General features: G+C 32.4%; 1 protein-coding gene across 1 annotated transcript in view; it reads left to right on the top strand.

Annotated features, from left to right (window-relative positions):
• The first annotated feature begins 1,310 nt into the window (after window positions 1–1,310).
• LOC149805068 (uncharacterized) overlaps window positions 1,311–13,293 on the top strand; it is a 79,650-nt gene continuing 67,667 nt past the window's right edge. The window contains exons 1-3 of the mRNA XM_089947024.1: window positions 1,311–1,881; window positions 6,537–7,083; window positions 11,994–12,249. Of these exons, the coding sequence (XP_089803150.1) occupies window positions 1,406–1,881; window positions 6,537–7,083; window positions 11,994–12,249 (1,279 nt within the window). The 5' untranslated portion in view covers window positions 1,311–1,405. The remainder of the gene's footprint in view (window positions 1,882–6,536; window positions 7,084–11,993; window positions 12,250–13,293) is intronic.

Below are 13,293 nucleotides of genomic sequence, written 5' to 3'. Positions count from 1 at the left end.
AACACAAATGGCATTGCCAAGAGAGCCCATGTATACACTTAAATAAACGTTTTGTACCCATACAATAGACTTTTCTTTTTCGAGTCTCTATTCTATCTGTGAGTCTTTCTTTAGAACATTTCTGTCCTCTTTTCTGTGTGTTTGGATGTGTATTTGTTTGTTTCTGTATGTCTACGTTTGTCCCTATCAACCCTTTGTCCCTACAAATACATTTCACGCTATAAAAAGTGTTGACCCTATTAACCGCATAACGCCACCCAATGTTCAATTCTCATTGATCTCCATGTTAAATTCCCATTGACGCCAAAGTGCAAATCCCATATTTTAACGTTAAGGTCCAAAGGACGCTAATGTGCCTCCATAAACTACTTACGTAGACATTTTTGGACGAAATAAACGTAAGGTGTGATCCCGTACAATCCGGGCTGAATGTCGCGCGCTGCGATGCCACAATAAAAGCTACGCATATTGATAAACAAATTCGTACTACCCTCGATTGTGACGATTCCACTAGACGCGCTTTTATTTTGACCCAAATGTACTAAGTACATGGCCACCATTGTAAAAAGTCCATAGCGATAGATAATTTTCGTCTAGAAGTTTCTTGGTGACAGTTAAGGTGCAGAGCATTCAATAATCAGGTTTGAATAGAATTCGGTTAAATAAAATTAGTGTCAAATTTTAAAAGAACAATTTATATTTAATTTAAAATGAGTAAATGCGCATACATGACCCGTGTGACTTGTACATTTAACATTTCTGAAGAAGAAAAAAACAAAAAAAAAACAAGAAAGAAACAATTTCGAATGTTGTAAAACCTAAGAATCATTTGATATGTACGAGAACTAAACATGTTGTTTCCTTGGTTATTTTACATCTACCAAACAATTCCTGCTACTATTCACGATCTTAGACACAAAGGCACAGTGATCACATTCAAGAGTGCTCTCAAAACTCACTTATTTCGACTGCAAGAACAAACTTAAAGACCTAATAATGTTTCCTACCTTAAATATTCTCAGTATGTTTTTTTTATGTTTTCTAATTTCATGGTGTTTGTGTTTGTAATCATATCATTATATATGTTTTTTTTTTTATCTTATAGGTGTTGTCTAATGTTGTAAAGCGCTTAGAGCTTCTAAAGATTAGGCGCTATACAAAGTCCTCATTATTATTATTATTATTATGAGTGTTAAACATTTTCTTGCTTGATCGATAGTCCGCACAAGGAGCGCTCTCTTTTTCAGAATCAAAATTTAGTTTTTTAAGGGAAGTCACTCTGCACGCCTTCGTTACTACGTTGACCCGGAAATATTCAGATGATTAACGACAGATTTAGCATGGACCTGTCAAGCGAATGACAATATTTCAGTAAAATCGACTGATTCAAAAAGAAGAACGTAGAATGAAGGAACTGCACTTAATCTGGACGTTATATTCGATTTGCTATGTCTCACTAAGAGCAGGTGCTCTCCATCTGAAAGGAACATGGAGATCCAACGAATTCTATTTGTTTTTAGCCAAGTTTGGTTTTCAGAAAACGGATCCAAAATATTTAGAAGATACTCAGGGTTTTATCTATGGAAACATTACATCGAAATCAAGCACGAAAACGTGCATAACTCTGGCAGTAGTGGATAGCGAATATTTCATGGAGCTCTATGGCAACAGTACTTTTTCCCCGAAAAGGGCATGCCCCTTTATGTTTAACAAAATTGACACTATTGCTTTCAACCCTTACTGTAAAGCTGACGGGCTAGAGGATTTTCTCAGAAATGTTCCATGTCCAACAAATAAACTTTGTGTAGACGAAGACAATCCAAGTAATGTTATACCCAATTTTCAGTTTACTTATCGGATACAGGACAGTATTCATCCCAGGTAATCTCTATCTCAATCAGCTACACACATATCCTAGCCCCAGTTTCTGCTGGAAACCTTTAATTTTGGCTTTGATGATGCACTTGAATTTTATTATTGAAAACAACTTTTGCACATGACCAATTAAGCTGCATAAGTAAATAAAACATTGTGTAATATTTGGCTAAGATGACATTAAAAACATTTAATTTGGGCTAATTTTTAGGAAGTAAATAACATTGGCCATTAGCAGCTGTTGGCTGACAATTAAGTAATAAAGACAATAATTGTAGAAGTATATGATACAGATACACCAGATACACTTTGACAATTAACAAAATATACAAGGAACATCAAATAGAAACAGGAAAATGTTCACCTGTTCAAAATTGGAGGCTTGGAGTAAGTAAATGATCACCATGATAGCTGTGAGAAGCTTTTTATGTTAGCAACTTCATAGATGAATCATGAAATATTTGCTTCACGTTCTATGTTTCAGCCGTAAACATAACTGCTACAGGACTAATCTTTGGTTCATAAGAACAGGCAAATCAATCCATTGTTTCAAAATGGCTTTATTGTGTAGCATGTTGTGCAGACTGTAAAATATTAAGTCATGAGGACATTCTTTTGTCCTGAAAATACAAATAAAATACATTTACTAGTAATACAAACATATATCAATACCGTCATGAGCGCATTACTTCATTTTTGCATGTACATATCAATCCATTTGTCAGTACATTCAATAAGAATGACTTAACATCTCATATTCATTTTATTTTTTTTCATTTTTTTTATTAACTCTGTAATAGGTTGAGCACTGGGTCAGGGAACCATCCCAAGGCCACCTTACAATCAAACATTTCTGGTTATCAGATAATCTAGGGATAATAAATATAATGATTCTACAGAAAAAGAAAACACACACACACATGCATATGGCACACAATCTATGTGACATGGACTTTGTGATATTACAGTATTTTGCTCCTGTTTACCGTCAAGTGAGATACAAGTTACATATTCATTACTGAGGTTCATTTTTGAAGAAATTGGTCCTCTTTTTTATTTACCTTAGCAGTGTATTTTTTGGTGTTCTTATGCATTGCAACTGTTTGCTGAAAAGCATAAATAGGATTTTTCATATTGAAACTGCAAGTATAAATATAATATTTTGCCAAAATAAGCAAGAAATTACAAAAACTATCCAGTTGTTCACTTCCTAAATATGTTTCTTTTTTGGGCAAATGTACAATATTTGGGCAAAAAGGTGCAAAATGTTAAATAAACGGTACCAAAACTGTGAAGTAATATTGCAATCATAGAAGAGATGCTCAATACTTTCATTTTCACTCTTACAGAAAAGTACATTTGTTGTCGTCTAATATATTAATTCTTTTCAGAAAATCATTAGTAGCGATTATTCTATGGATTAATTGAAAGTTAAAGGAGATCAATTTGGTATCCTTGGTACAGCATTTCGCCCGGCTATAAATCTCACACCACTCATCACAACTTATATTTTATTAAATACTTGCATCCAAGCTTCTTGGTTAGCAGTGTGTTCCTTTTAGCTTTTTTAAAAACCTTTGTAAATAAGCTTGAGTGAATTTTGTTTTTGCAAGTTCATTATTTTATCCTCCTGCTTATCAAAATCATTATGTACTAAATGGTTTTTCATGGTGTCTATCCGACCGCTCCGGTGGCCTAGTGGTTAGAGTGTCAGCCTCGGAAGTGGGAGGTTGTGGGTTCGAACCCTGGCCAAGTCATACCAAAGACCTACAAAAATGGTACTTACAGCTGCCTCGCTAGGCGCTCAGCACAAAGATGTTAGTGTTAGGACTAGTCGGCCTGGTGTCAGGATAATGTGACTGGGTGGGACATCATGCTACATGTCTGTGGCATGATGCCCCAGTGCTAGACATCACTATAAACTGCTACATTCCAGACATTGTAGCCATATGACTGAAAAATTGTTAAAGCTATGTTAAAAATCCTAATCACACACACACACACATACACACACACATGGCGTCTTTCCATGCTTTTGGATATTTAGGAGAAGTATTTCAAGAAATCATTGGTTCTAGTTTTTTTTGTTTTATTATTTCAAAAGATATTAAATTCCCGTGATCATCTACTAGATCATTCAGAATTTTAAAACCTGCTTCTGTCCAGGATTTGTATTGATAGAACATTTTAGGGGGACAAAATTTAAAATACTCAGGGATAGATACTCGTTTCGACTTTGCAGTTACTCTTTCCAATTAGATACTGCCAAAATTACATTTCTCCAAAAACTGTTTTTAATGAGCTTACTAAATTCTTCTAATTTCCTTCTCCCTGAATTCCAAATATCCTTTTTATTTCTGAGTATAGTTGTATTGACTTAGTTATGCCACGTTCCATTTTCCTTTTCCAGCAATCTTTTTACCCATCTTATCTTATTATACCTAACGAATGAAAATATGTGTATCATATTTAATTTTCTGGGGATACTAGTATATCATGTTTTATTCTATCCACTTTTCCACAAATTTAAATAATATGTGATATAGTTCTGCTTCAGCTTTTGCTGATGGACTTTGAAGTGCTGAAAAAAAATGTATAAATATTGGCAGAACAAGAGTTTTTACAACAATTACCTTACCAATTATTAACAGATGTCTTTGACTCCAGCTTGCCAGTATTCATTTTGCCTTTGTTAGTTTCTTCATATAATTAATTTCCACATCTTATATTCATTAATTATCCATATACATGTATAGAGATAAGGTCCCAACAAATTAATATACCTGCTATATATTACATGTGTATAAACAATCAGTGTTGCAGAGCAATAGAGGGATAAAATAAACAGATAGACAGGTAGATGGATGGAACAATTAGTCCAGATAAGAATATGCAGCTTGATAGCCTGTTAAGTGTAGTCAAAGCTGAACAACAATCAATAATTTTATTGGAATATATATGAACAGGCTTTGATCACATATTTTCAGAGAGAAATATACAAACTATAGTATATAAAGAAAAACCCTGATATATCAATCATGCGTAATATATAAATCTAGGTACCTTATCGTGTGGGACAAAGGTCACATTTCATGTAACAACTTCAAAACAAAATATCAAATTCTGATCTGGGAATGCAAGGAGATTGAAAATAATAATTACCATAGATCTATGTACATTTGTTTTTAGAAGTACACTTGCATCTTATGGACAAGAATATTGAAAGAGTGATCAACAGTAGGAAAAATAAAGGCATTTTCCTGCTGCCACCCATTTACTGTATAAAGATTCACAAATCAATTAAATAAAAATGTAAAATATGTTTATATGCATTAAATCTTAATCCATAGGTAAACTTCTCCACAACCAACTACCCTATTTTGAGCAATATCACCAAAATATCACAAGTAATATTTAAAATGATCATACATTTCATCTCTAACTACTTGTAGCTGAATCTAAAATATAATCTAAAATGAGAAAAATGTACATGTTACAAAGAAAACATCAACATTGACAGAATAAAAAATGCAGAAAATAAAGGTACTAACCTCACTGCAATTCATCTTCCAAATATCCATTACACAACTTCCAAAATAATCTTTTAGACTGACTCTGATGTTTATCACAAAGTGATGAAGGCATAGACGAAATATATTAACATTTTTTTTATTGACCTATTGTAAAGTTGTTTATTGCTTATCCTATGGTTAGGACAAAACATCATGAATGGCAATCAGGGTAGTTCATTTGCCTTGAGGGAAAACAAAACAATCAGAACGTGTAATCCTGGTTCAAGATTGCTTAATTGACTAAATTTTTTGAAGAAAAAAAACAATACAGTAATTGCAGCTGGTGACTTTATTGCAGCTATAAATTGATTGCAACTGTGACTTTATTGCAGCTATAAATTGATACTATATAAATTGATTTTTTTTGGTACAATTCTGCCTAATTAAAATACAGCTTTTATATAACATGATAAAATCTAATTCTTCCTAATCAGAACATGACTACTATTTACACGATAAAATTATATAATTCCACCAGGTTGAAACATGACTTTTATATAGCATGAGAAAAGCATAATTCTACATATTTAAAACATGACTACTATATAAAATAATAACAGTACCTAATTCTACCTAATTAAAACATGACTACTGTATGCATGATAAAATTATATAATTCTTCCAGATTAAAACATGACTTTTATTTAGCATGAGAAAAGCATAATTCTACATAATTAAAACATGACTATTATATACATGATAAAAGTATCTAATTCTAAGTAATTGAAACATGATTACTGTATAAAATGATAAAAGTATGTTAGTTATAATGAGTGTTTTCCCAAGGGGTGTAAGATTGAGAATCCCTTTAGTGTCAGAACCAGGGTCAGACTGAGTAAAAAGCACAAATGAGGGTGAAGAAAAACACTAATTATTCACCAATACTTAGCAATATTTATCTAAAACAGACTCATGGTTTAGTCTAGCATTTGTGTATTTGCTTTGCCTGTATGTTTGGAAGTGAATATAATGATTGAACATACTATTTCTACTATAATATGACTGTTGCATACAGTAACAACAATAACAACAGTGATAGTAACTATACTATCAGTTATAATGGCAATAATTTTCATTTCTTTGTTGCAGGTTCTGGTACATCAGTTTAGCATCATGTTATAGAAATGCTACAAACCATGATTGCCACTGGTACGACAGCACATCGGAAGCTATCGACATAGAGTATGACATATGGTTGGTAAATGGAATTCCTTCATCCAAACATCTGAACCCATTTGAACATCAGTTCTCTTTTGAGCTTCATGATGTGTTTGAAATTTATGCAATATTTGTGCTATTTTATATGTTTATGATTCCACTGTGGATATATGCCTATAGAAGACAGATCCATAATATTACAAGAATATTCACTTCATGCATCATTCTCGAATTCACTGGGAACGTACTAAATCTTATACATGTACTTGTTTTTGCTTTTAATGGTGCAGGTGTCCCTGTGTTTCAGAATATTGGAAATGCCATAGACTTGATAGCACAGTGTTTATTTATGTTACTCTTACTACTAATTGCAAAAGGATGGACAATTCTACAAATGGAACTTGATTCAAAGTATGTACTATTCTGTATATGGGGTCTGTATACAGCACTCAATTGTGGATTTTTCATTTGGAATTTGGTAAGTTTATTACATTATGAATTACCTATATATTATAACTGAGCATTTTGTGATATAAATGTTACATTTTTCCTGCTGATATAAAGTAAAAGATGAGAATATATAATCCTGGAAATGACAATTAATCATGAACAGGATTTTAGCTACATGAACATTTTGTTTTATGTTTATTCATGTAATCCTGATTACAGTATGATGCAGATTTGATGTCACAGACTATTATACGTGTTTAAAAAATAGCAGTATTTCCTGAAATGGTCAGCAAAAGTTAAAACTCGTGCTGATGTCAGTTGAAGTTAACAAGTTGAGTGAAAATGCTGATACATATTTAATTGGCTACTTGTAAAATAAAATGATGGCTAAAATTTAAATGTAAAATGTTAATGACATTCCAATGTTTTGTTGTGTCTGCAGTGAGAGTATCATGATTAAATTTCAGTACAAGAATGGTCATGGACATTCAGTTTACTGAGAAAGCAGAACTATATTTATGTCCATTTGAAATCAGACAGAAGCTCTCAGAATGAAATTAATAATATATTATCAAATTATTCTTCAATATGTTTATCCGTATCATTTGTGTTCTACATGTTACATTCCAAAATCAGATAAGTTTTATGCCAATCTCATGTTTCTGACTGTTTGACTTGCGTATGAAAGTGGTATGTTCCAAAATCAGATAAATTTTATGCCAATCTTATGTTTCTTGCTGTTTCACTTTCAAAGGAAAGTGGTACATTCCAAAATCGGGTAAATATTATGTCGATCTCATATGTTTCTGACTGTTAGACTGAAGGAAAGTGTTACATTCCAAAATAAAATAAATTTTATGCCAATCTCATGTGTTTCTGACTGTTTGACTTTTGAAGGAAAGTCTTTTCCAAAACTGGATCAATTTTAAGCCAATCTTTTATGTTTCCAAACATGTTTGATTTTAGAAGGAAAGTACATGTGTTGACCTAATTCACACAATACAAGTCGTAAAGGACTATGCCAGCAGAATTTCTGGCAGCTTTCAGAATTTGATAGCTGGCAGCTTGTTGTCCAATATATTGGCAGCAACTGGAAGAATAGCAGACATTGTCTCCATCAAGCAGTATTTATTTGAGACACCTATATGCTAACCAAATATGGTAGCATGACATACAAAGCACATGCAGTTTTATTGAGTATCATGCAATATGGAACTGTGTCTATTTTCTCATCACAATTGCATCAGTGCAAGCACTCATTTTGTATGGAATTTTTGCTCCATAAACATGGAAAATAGTATAAATACTTAAAATTTGTGAACTGGTTCAATTTACTAGTTACAAGTATTTTGCTTTATATTAATTTAGAAACAGTTCGTCTGTCGCAACTGATTTTCAAGAGCTTTAGTTTCTTCATCCTCTCTTTGTGCTGAATAACCAGTTTTATTTGTGGCCATTGTTATGTACTCCTTAGATTTTGAGTTTAAAAATACTTTTTGATTAATGGTGTTTTTCATAAGAGGACTTCTTTCAGGAAATGAAATAAGTGAGTTGTCATGTGCATTCAATGCTAGCAAAATATCCTGTTAAGGTATATTAAATAACTGAGATGTTACATGTACCTAACTGTCCCAGTCCATGGAGTGATAAGTGTAAGTACATTTGACATTATATTTTTCTCCCCAAACAAACAACATGTGAATGGCAATGATGTATCTATAAGAATAACAGATAATGGAGAAGAAAATAAACATTACCCATCATACATTTATTGTATTAGATAATGTAATGAAAAACTGCATAATTTCAAAGCATCAGATAGGAAAAAAATTGATTCTTGCATGTAGCAAAAAACACAAAAATATAAATGACCCAGATTAAGAATATTAACCCAATAAAACTGCAAAACAAGGATGTAAGAAAAAGCAACTGATATTAAACCTTTGTGGCTGATGATTATTAATATGGAGAGACCTCTGATATGTTTCATAATCATTGGTGAAAAAGCAAAATTGCTTCCTGCAGAATTTCCAACCAATTATTGATTACAGTTTTCATATATTGATCTCAGTGTTCAATATGGTAAGTAACATTGGTTCTTTGGTGTCTCTTTTACCTCAGATTAAAATATCAGTTGGATATTTGTAATGATGCTGCAAATATTTTGCAGCAAAGATCCTTATAATGTTGTAAAAAAATATACCTACCCTAATTTTACAACCAGGGCTATAGGAAACATATTCTTTTTTGGCCTTACATGTTTTACATCTATGGCAATTATGATGTTGGATTATTAATGTCAATAATACAATAGTTATGTGATCAATATTTGTAATCATTTTTTGGCACAACAACCCCACACAGTCTGGTTGGGTTGCAGTTCAGTGACAAGTTGTGGTATACTGACGTTATTTAATAGTGTCATAATCTTAAATATGCCATTACCATGGTATAATGCCTGAAACACTATCTAGCAATTTCACTGTGCAATTGTGTCTTTTATAGTTGTGTGATTAATAGAATCTGAATTCATATGAATTATATATGAAATTTGAAGAACTTGTTGGACATTGCTACATGCCACTAACTGCAAAGCAATTTGTTTTATACTTTTGTGTACATTTCACAACAAGTGAATGTTTATGCTAGGTCCTCATTTGCTATGTTAGCCACTGACCCTTGTCTTTTCCTGCTTTTCAGCTAAGTTTTATTTTCCTCAATTAAGGATATACAATTAGATTTTAATTGACATCTCATCACAAAGTAATAATGTTGTTCAGAAAAGACAAATTTTTTCTACACTCTTATGACTCATGAAACTCATATATGTATCGAGTGACGGTATTATAAAATAATGTGGATATGACTGGCATTTGTTTAAAAATAGGAAAGTGTTATACATGTATCTCCTTATGTAATGTATTGGCATGTGTGATGTACTAAACATTGATTTTTTCTCTCACTTTAACATGATTTCATGTTAGGCTTTTAAGTTTCATATTCATGGTTGTTTTAGGGAATAAACCAATCCAACTGATGCCAAGATTGTGTGCCTTTAAATCAGATCATCCTTTTTTATTATCTTTGGAAGTAGTTGGCTCCGACTCAGAAGAGCTAAATCAGTGCAGTATTGCAGAAATAGATGGCTACAGTTTTAAAATATGTAGAAGTACAGTGTTTTTGAGTCTGCTTACAACAGCTAATGAGAGTGTATATATATATATATATATATATATATATATATATATATATATATATATATATATATATATATATAATCAGTCTTCCACAGGACATTTTATATATTTTATATGGCTGACCTGTCTGACAGTAACAATATTTTGACTGATTACATAATTAAGGTTACAAAAAGAGACAATGTGGCAAAGCTGTTTTTTTTGCCTGCTATCTGGAATTATAATTTACCTGAAAATATCTGTTCACGAATCCTTCATTTTCTCTGTCAATTTTGTATCAGTGAATTGTTATTTGCAAGGAATCTTAGTAAAGTGTGACATTGTTTGAGCAACCTTTTTAGATTTATGTGTCAGTGGTCAATAGTTGGAAATATATACGAGATTGGCACCTAATAATTATGGTTGCACATTTTATATGCACTATTTCTTACTTTCTTTGATATGCTGTTTCAACCTTTCCATTTAAATTTAACAGAAAACCTGAAACTCTCCTTAAGACACCAAGGGTCAAGCACTGAGTGTCAATGTATGTGTGTGTTAGGGTTTAATGACATGTCAGCACAATACTGGCTATATGGTGCTGATTTAAAGTTATAAAATATATTAATTAAGAGAATTGAAAAGAATCTTCAGGAAGATAAACTCTTTCAAATTAAAAGGTATAAAAATGAAGACCGATGTAAACAGACATCATCCTAATAGTATAAGGATAAGATTTTTTTTATAAACCTCAGAAAGTCCAATATTTTTTTCTGGTATTACTTAATAATAAAGCTTTGAAACTGAATTTATAGCAGAATTCTGTCTCACAGGATGGGTTTGGGGTCAGGGTTGTATGGATTCATTATTGTAATTTTCTAAACCAGGTGCATGCATGGTCATGTGTTGATTATCCAGACTGCCTAAGATAAACATGCATTTTTCTTATCAAATTATATTATCACGATAACTACTACCAGGACTGTTACTACTACTACTACTTTTACTCAGAGCCGTAGAGAGCGATCACGGGCCCTGGGGTAAGAAACACACAGGCCTCTCCTAGTTCTTGTTCAGTTCTTTTTTATCTTTTATAAAATTAAAGTGTTTGGCTCTGGCCCCCTTATGGACCCGGGCCACCAGGGATATATCCCTGATTGCCCCTCCTCTTGTCAGCCCTGCTACTACTACTACTACTACTACTACTACTACAAGATTGTATGTAAATGGACATTCTATTGGTCAAGAAAAGTGGATATTGTTGTATAGGTAATTAACACTTAATGTTACATGTACATCATGGTTTTTGTTTATTTTTTCAATGGAGACAGTATTATCCAACTGCTATGTTATCACTAGGTCTATAGAATTTGTAGTTATAATACATTTATAGTAAGAAAGTAAAATCAGAATGGTAAAATGGGAGTCAAAGGTTTATTATTGTAGCTACATAAATTCTGTAAATATTGGACTGATTTCTTTATGATAATCTGTACAACATTTCTGCAGTAGATATGTAATTCTTCAGCTGTGATGACTTCATAAATTAAGATCAGCTGATAACTTGCATAAATTATGGTAAACTGATGACTTCTGTTGGCAAAGCAAAAATTTTACAGGTAATTTTGAGTTTCCCTTTATATCCATTAAAGTTAATTTCTAATATAACATCATGGAAATAGCAGCTTGCATACTGAAAGATAATGTGTCAAGTGTTTTATTAATCATTCAAGTATTAACAATGTTCACTTTCGATTTTCAGATGGCAATTGACATTATCTCCAATGTGGATGAGTGGAATTCCTATCCAGGATACCTTATCCTTGGTTTCCGTCTACTGATCATGATTTGGTTCATTATACAGTTGCGGCTGACTTTCAGTAACTGCAAGCAGCCACAGAGGTTGGACTTTTTCCAGCAGTTTGGGGCATACTACTTGGTCTGGTTCATCTACATGCCAATTCTCGCTGTGATAGCCACTCAGCTTTCATTCCTCTGGAGATACAAAACAATGCTCAGTAAGTGATCTGTGTGAGTTTGTCCGTCTGTCTTTTTTAGGTCGAGATAGCATGCATGTTTATCCTTTCACACTAAGATCCAACAGGTTGAGGATCCAAGCCTGAATTTATCAAACATTTGTAACAAAAGGTTTATTCTTTAACTAAAAACTGTGAACTTTTGATAATTTTGCACAAAATTATGCATCAGTTTTTTTAAATAAATATTAGGAGCTTATTTTTTGTATCTATATATATGTATATTTTTTTAGTTTTATGCTCTTAGCATGGTATTCAAATTTGCACTAATGAGCATAGTTTAAATTTTTCATGTGCCCATTTCCTGACCTCATTGCTAGGACATGATGATTGGTTTGTTATTTTACTGAATTTATATGATCAGAACTTTTGAGTTGTTTAGCCAAATGTAGCAGGAAATGGCCTGTCCTTAGCAGTTACATCTGTTAAGCAGTCACCTTTACAAAACAGTTAGCCCATAGCAGCCACTTCTTTTAAGAATCACCTATCAGTAGAGGTCACCTTCATAAGCAATCTGCAGCCTTAAAAGTTACCTCTATCAAGGAAACACTTACCCACAGTCACATCTTGGAAGAAAATACATGTACTTTCATAGTAGCATAATGTATTACTGTATATACTCACGTATAAGCCCGTTCACATATAAGCCGACCCCCAAACTGAACAGGTATAAACACTAAAAAGTACATGACCTGCATATAAGGCAACTTACAACTCCAAGGTATCTCAAGATACACGAGGTAAGTTCTAAATGCATTTATTTAGGCAAACTTGCATTTAAAAAAATTACATGTATACTTATCTCAAGGTTGCATGCATGATTATTAAAAAGAAATGGTATAAACTTGTTTGAAAAGTAATTTATTTAATTTTCTGTTTTTTTTAATAGAGTTTTGGAAATAATGATTCGAAAATTATGTTAATATTGTAAAAGCCGAGTTGTGGTTTATTTGATGTAAACAACCTTACACCATACCTGTCAACTTTCATGCCGGGAGGAAAAAAAAAAACCTCCCGATTTTTGGG

Source organism: Sinohyriopsis cumingii, chromosome 2 (assembly GCF_028554795.1).
Source record: "Sinohyriopsis cumingii isolate HCF-2022 chromosome 2, ASM2855479v2, whole genome shotgun sequence".
Classification (NCBI taxonomy): domain Eukaryota; kingdom Metazoa; phylum Mollusca; class Bivalvia; order Unionida; family Unionidae; genus Sinohyriopsis; species Sinohyriopsis cumingii.
This window is presented reverse-complemented; position numbering and strand designations above follow the sequence as displayed.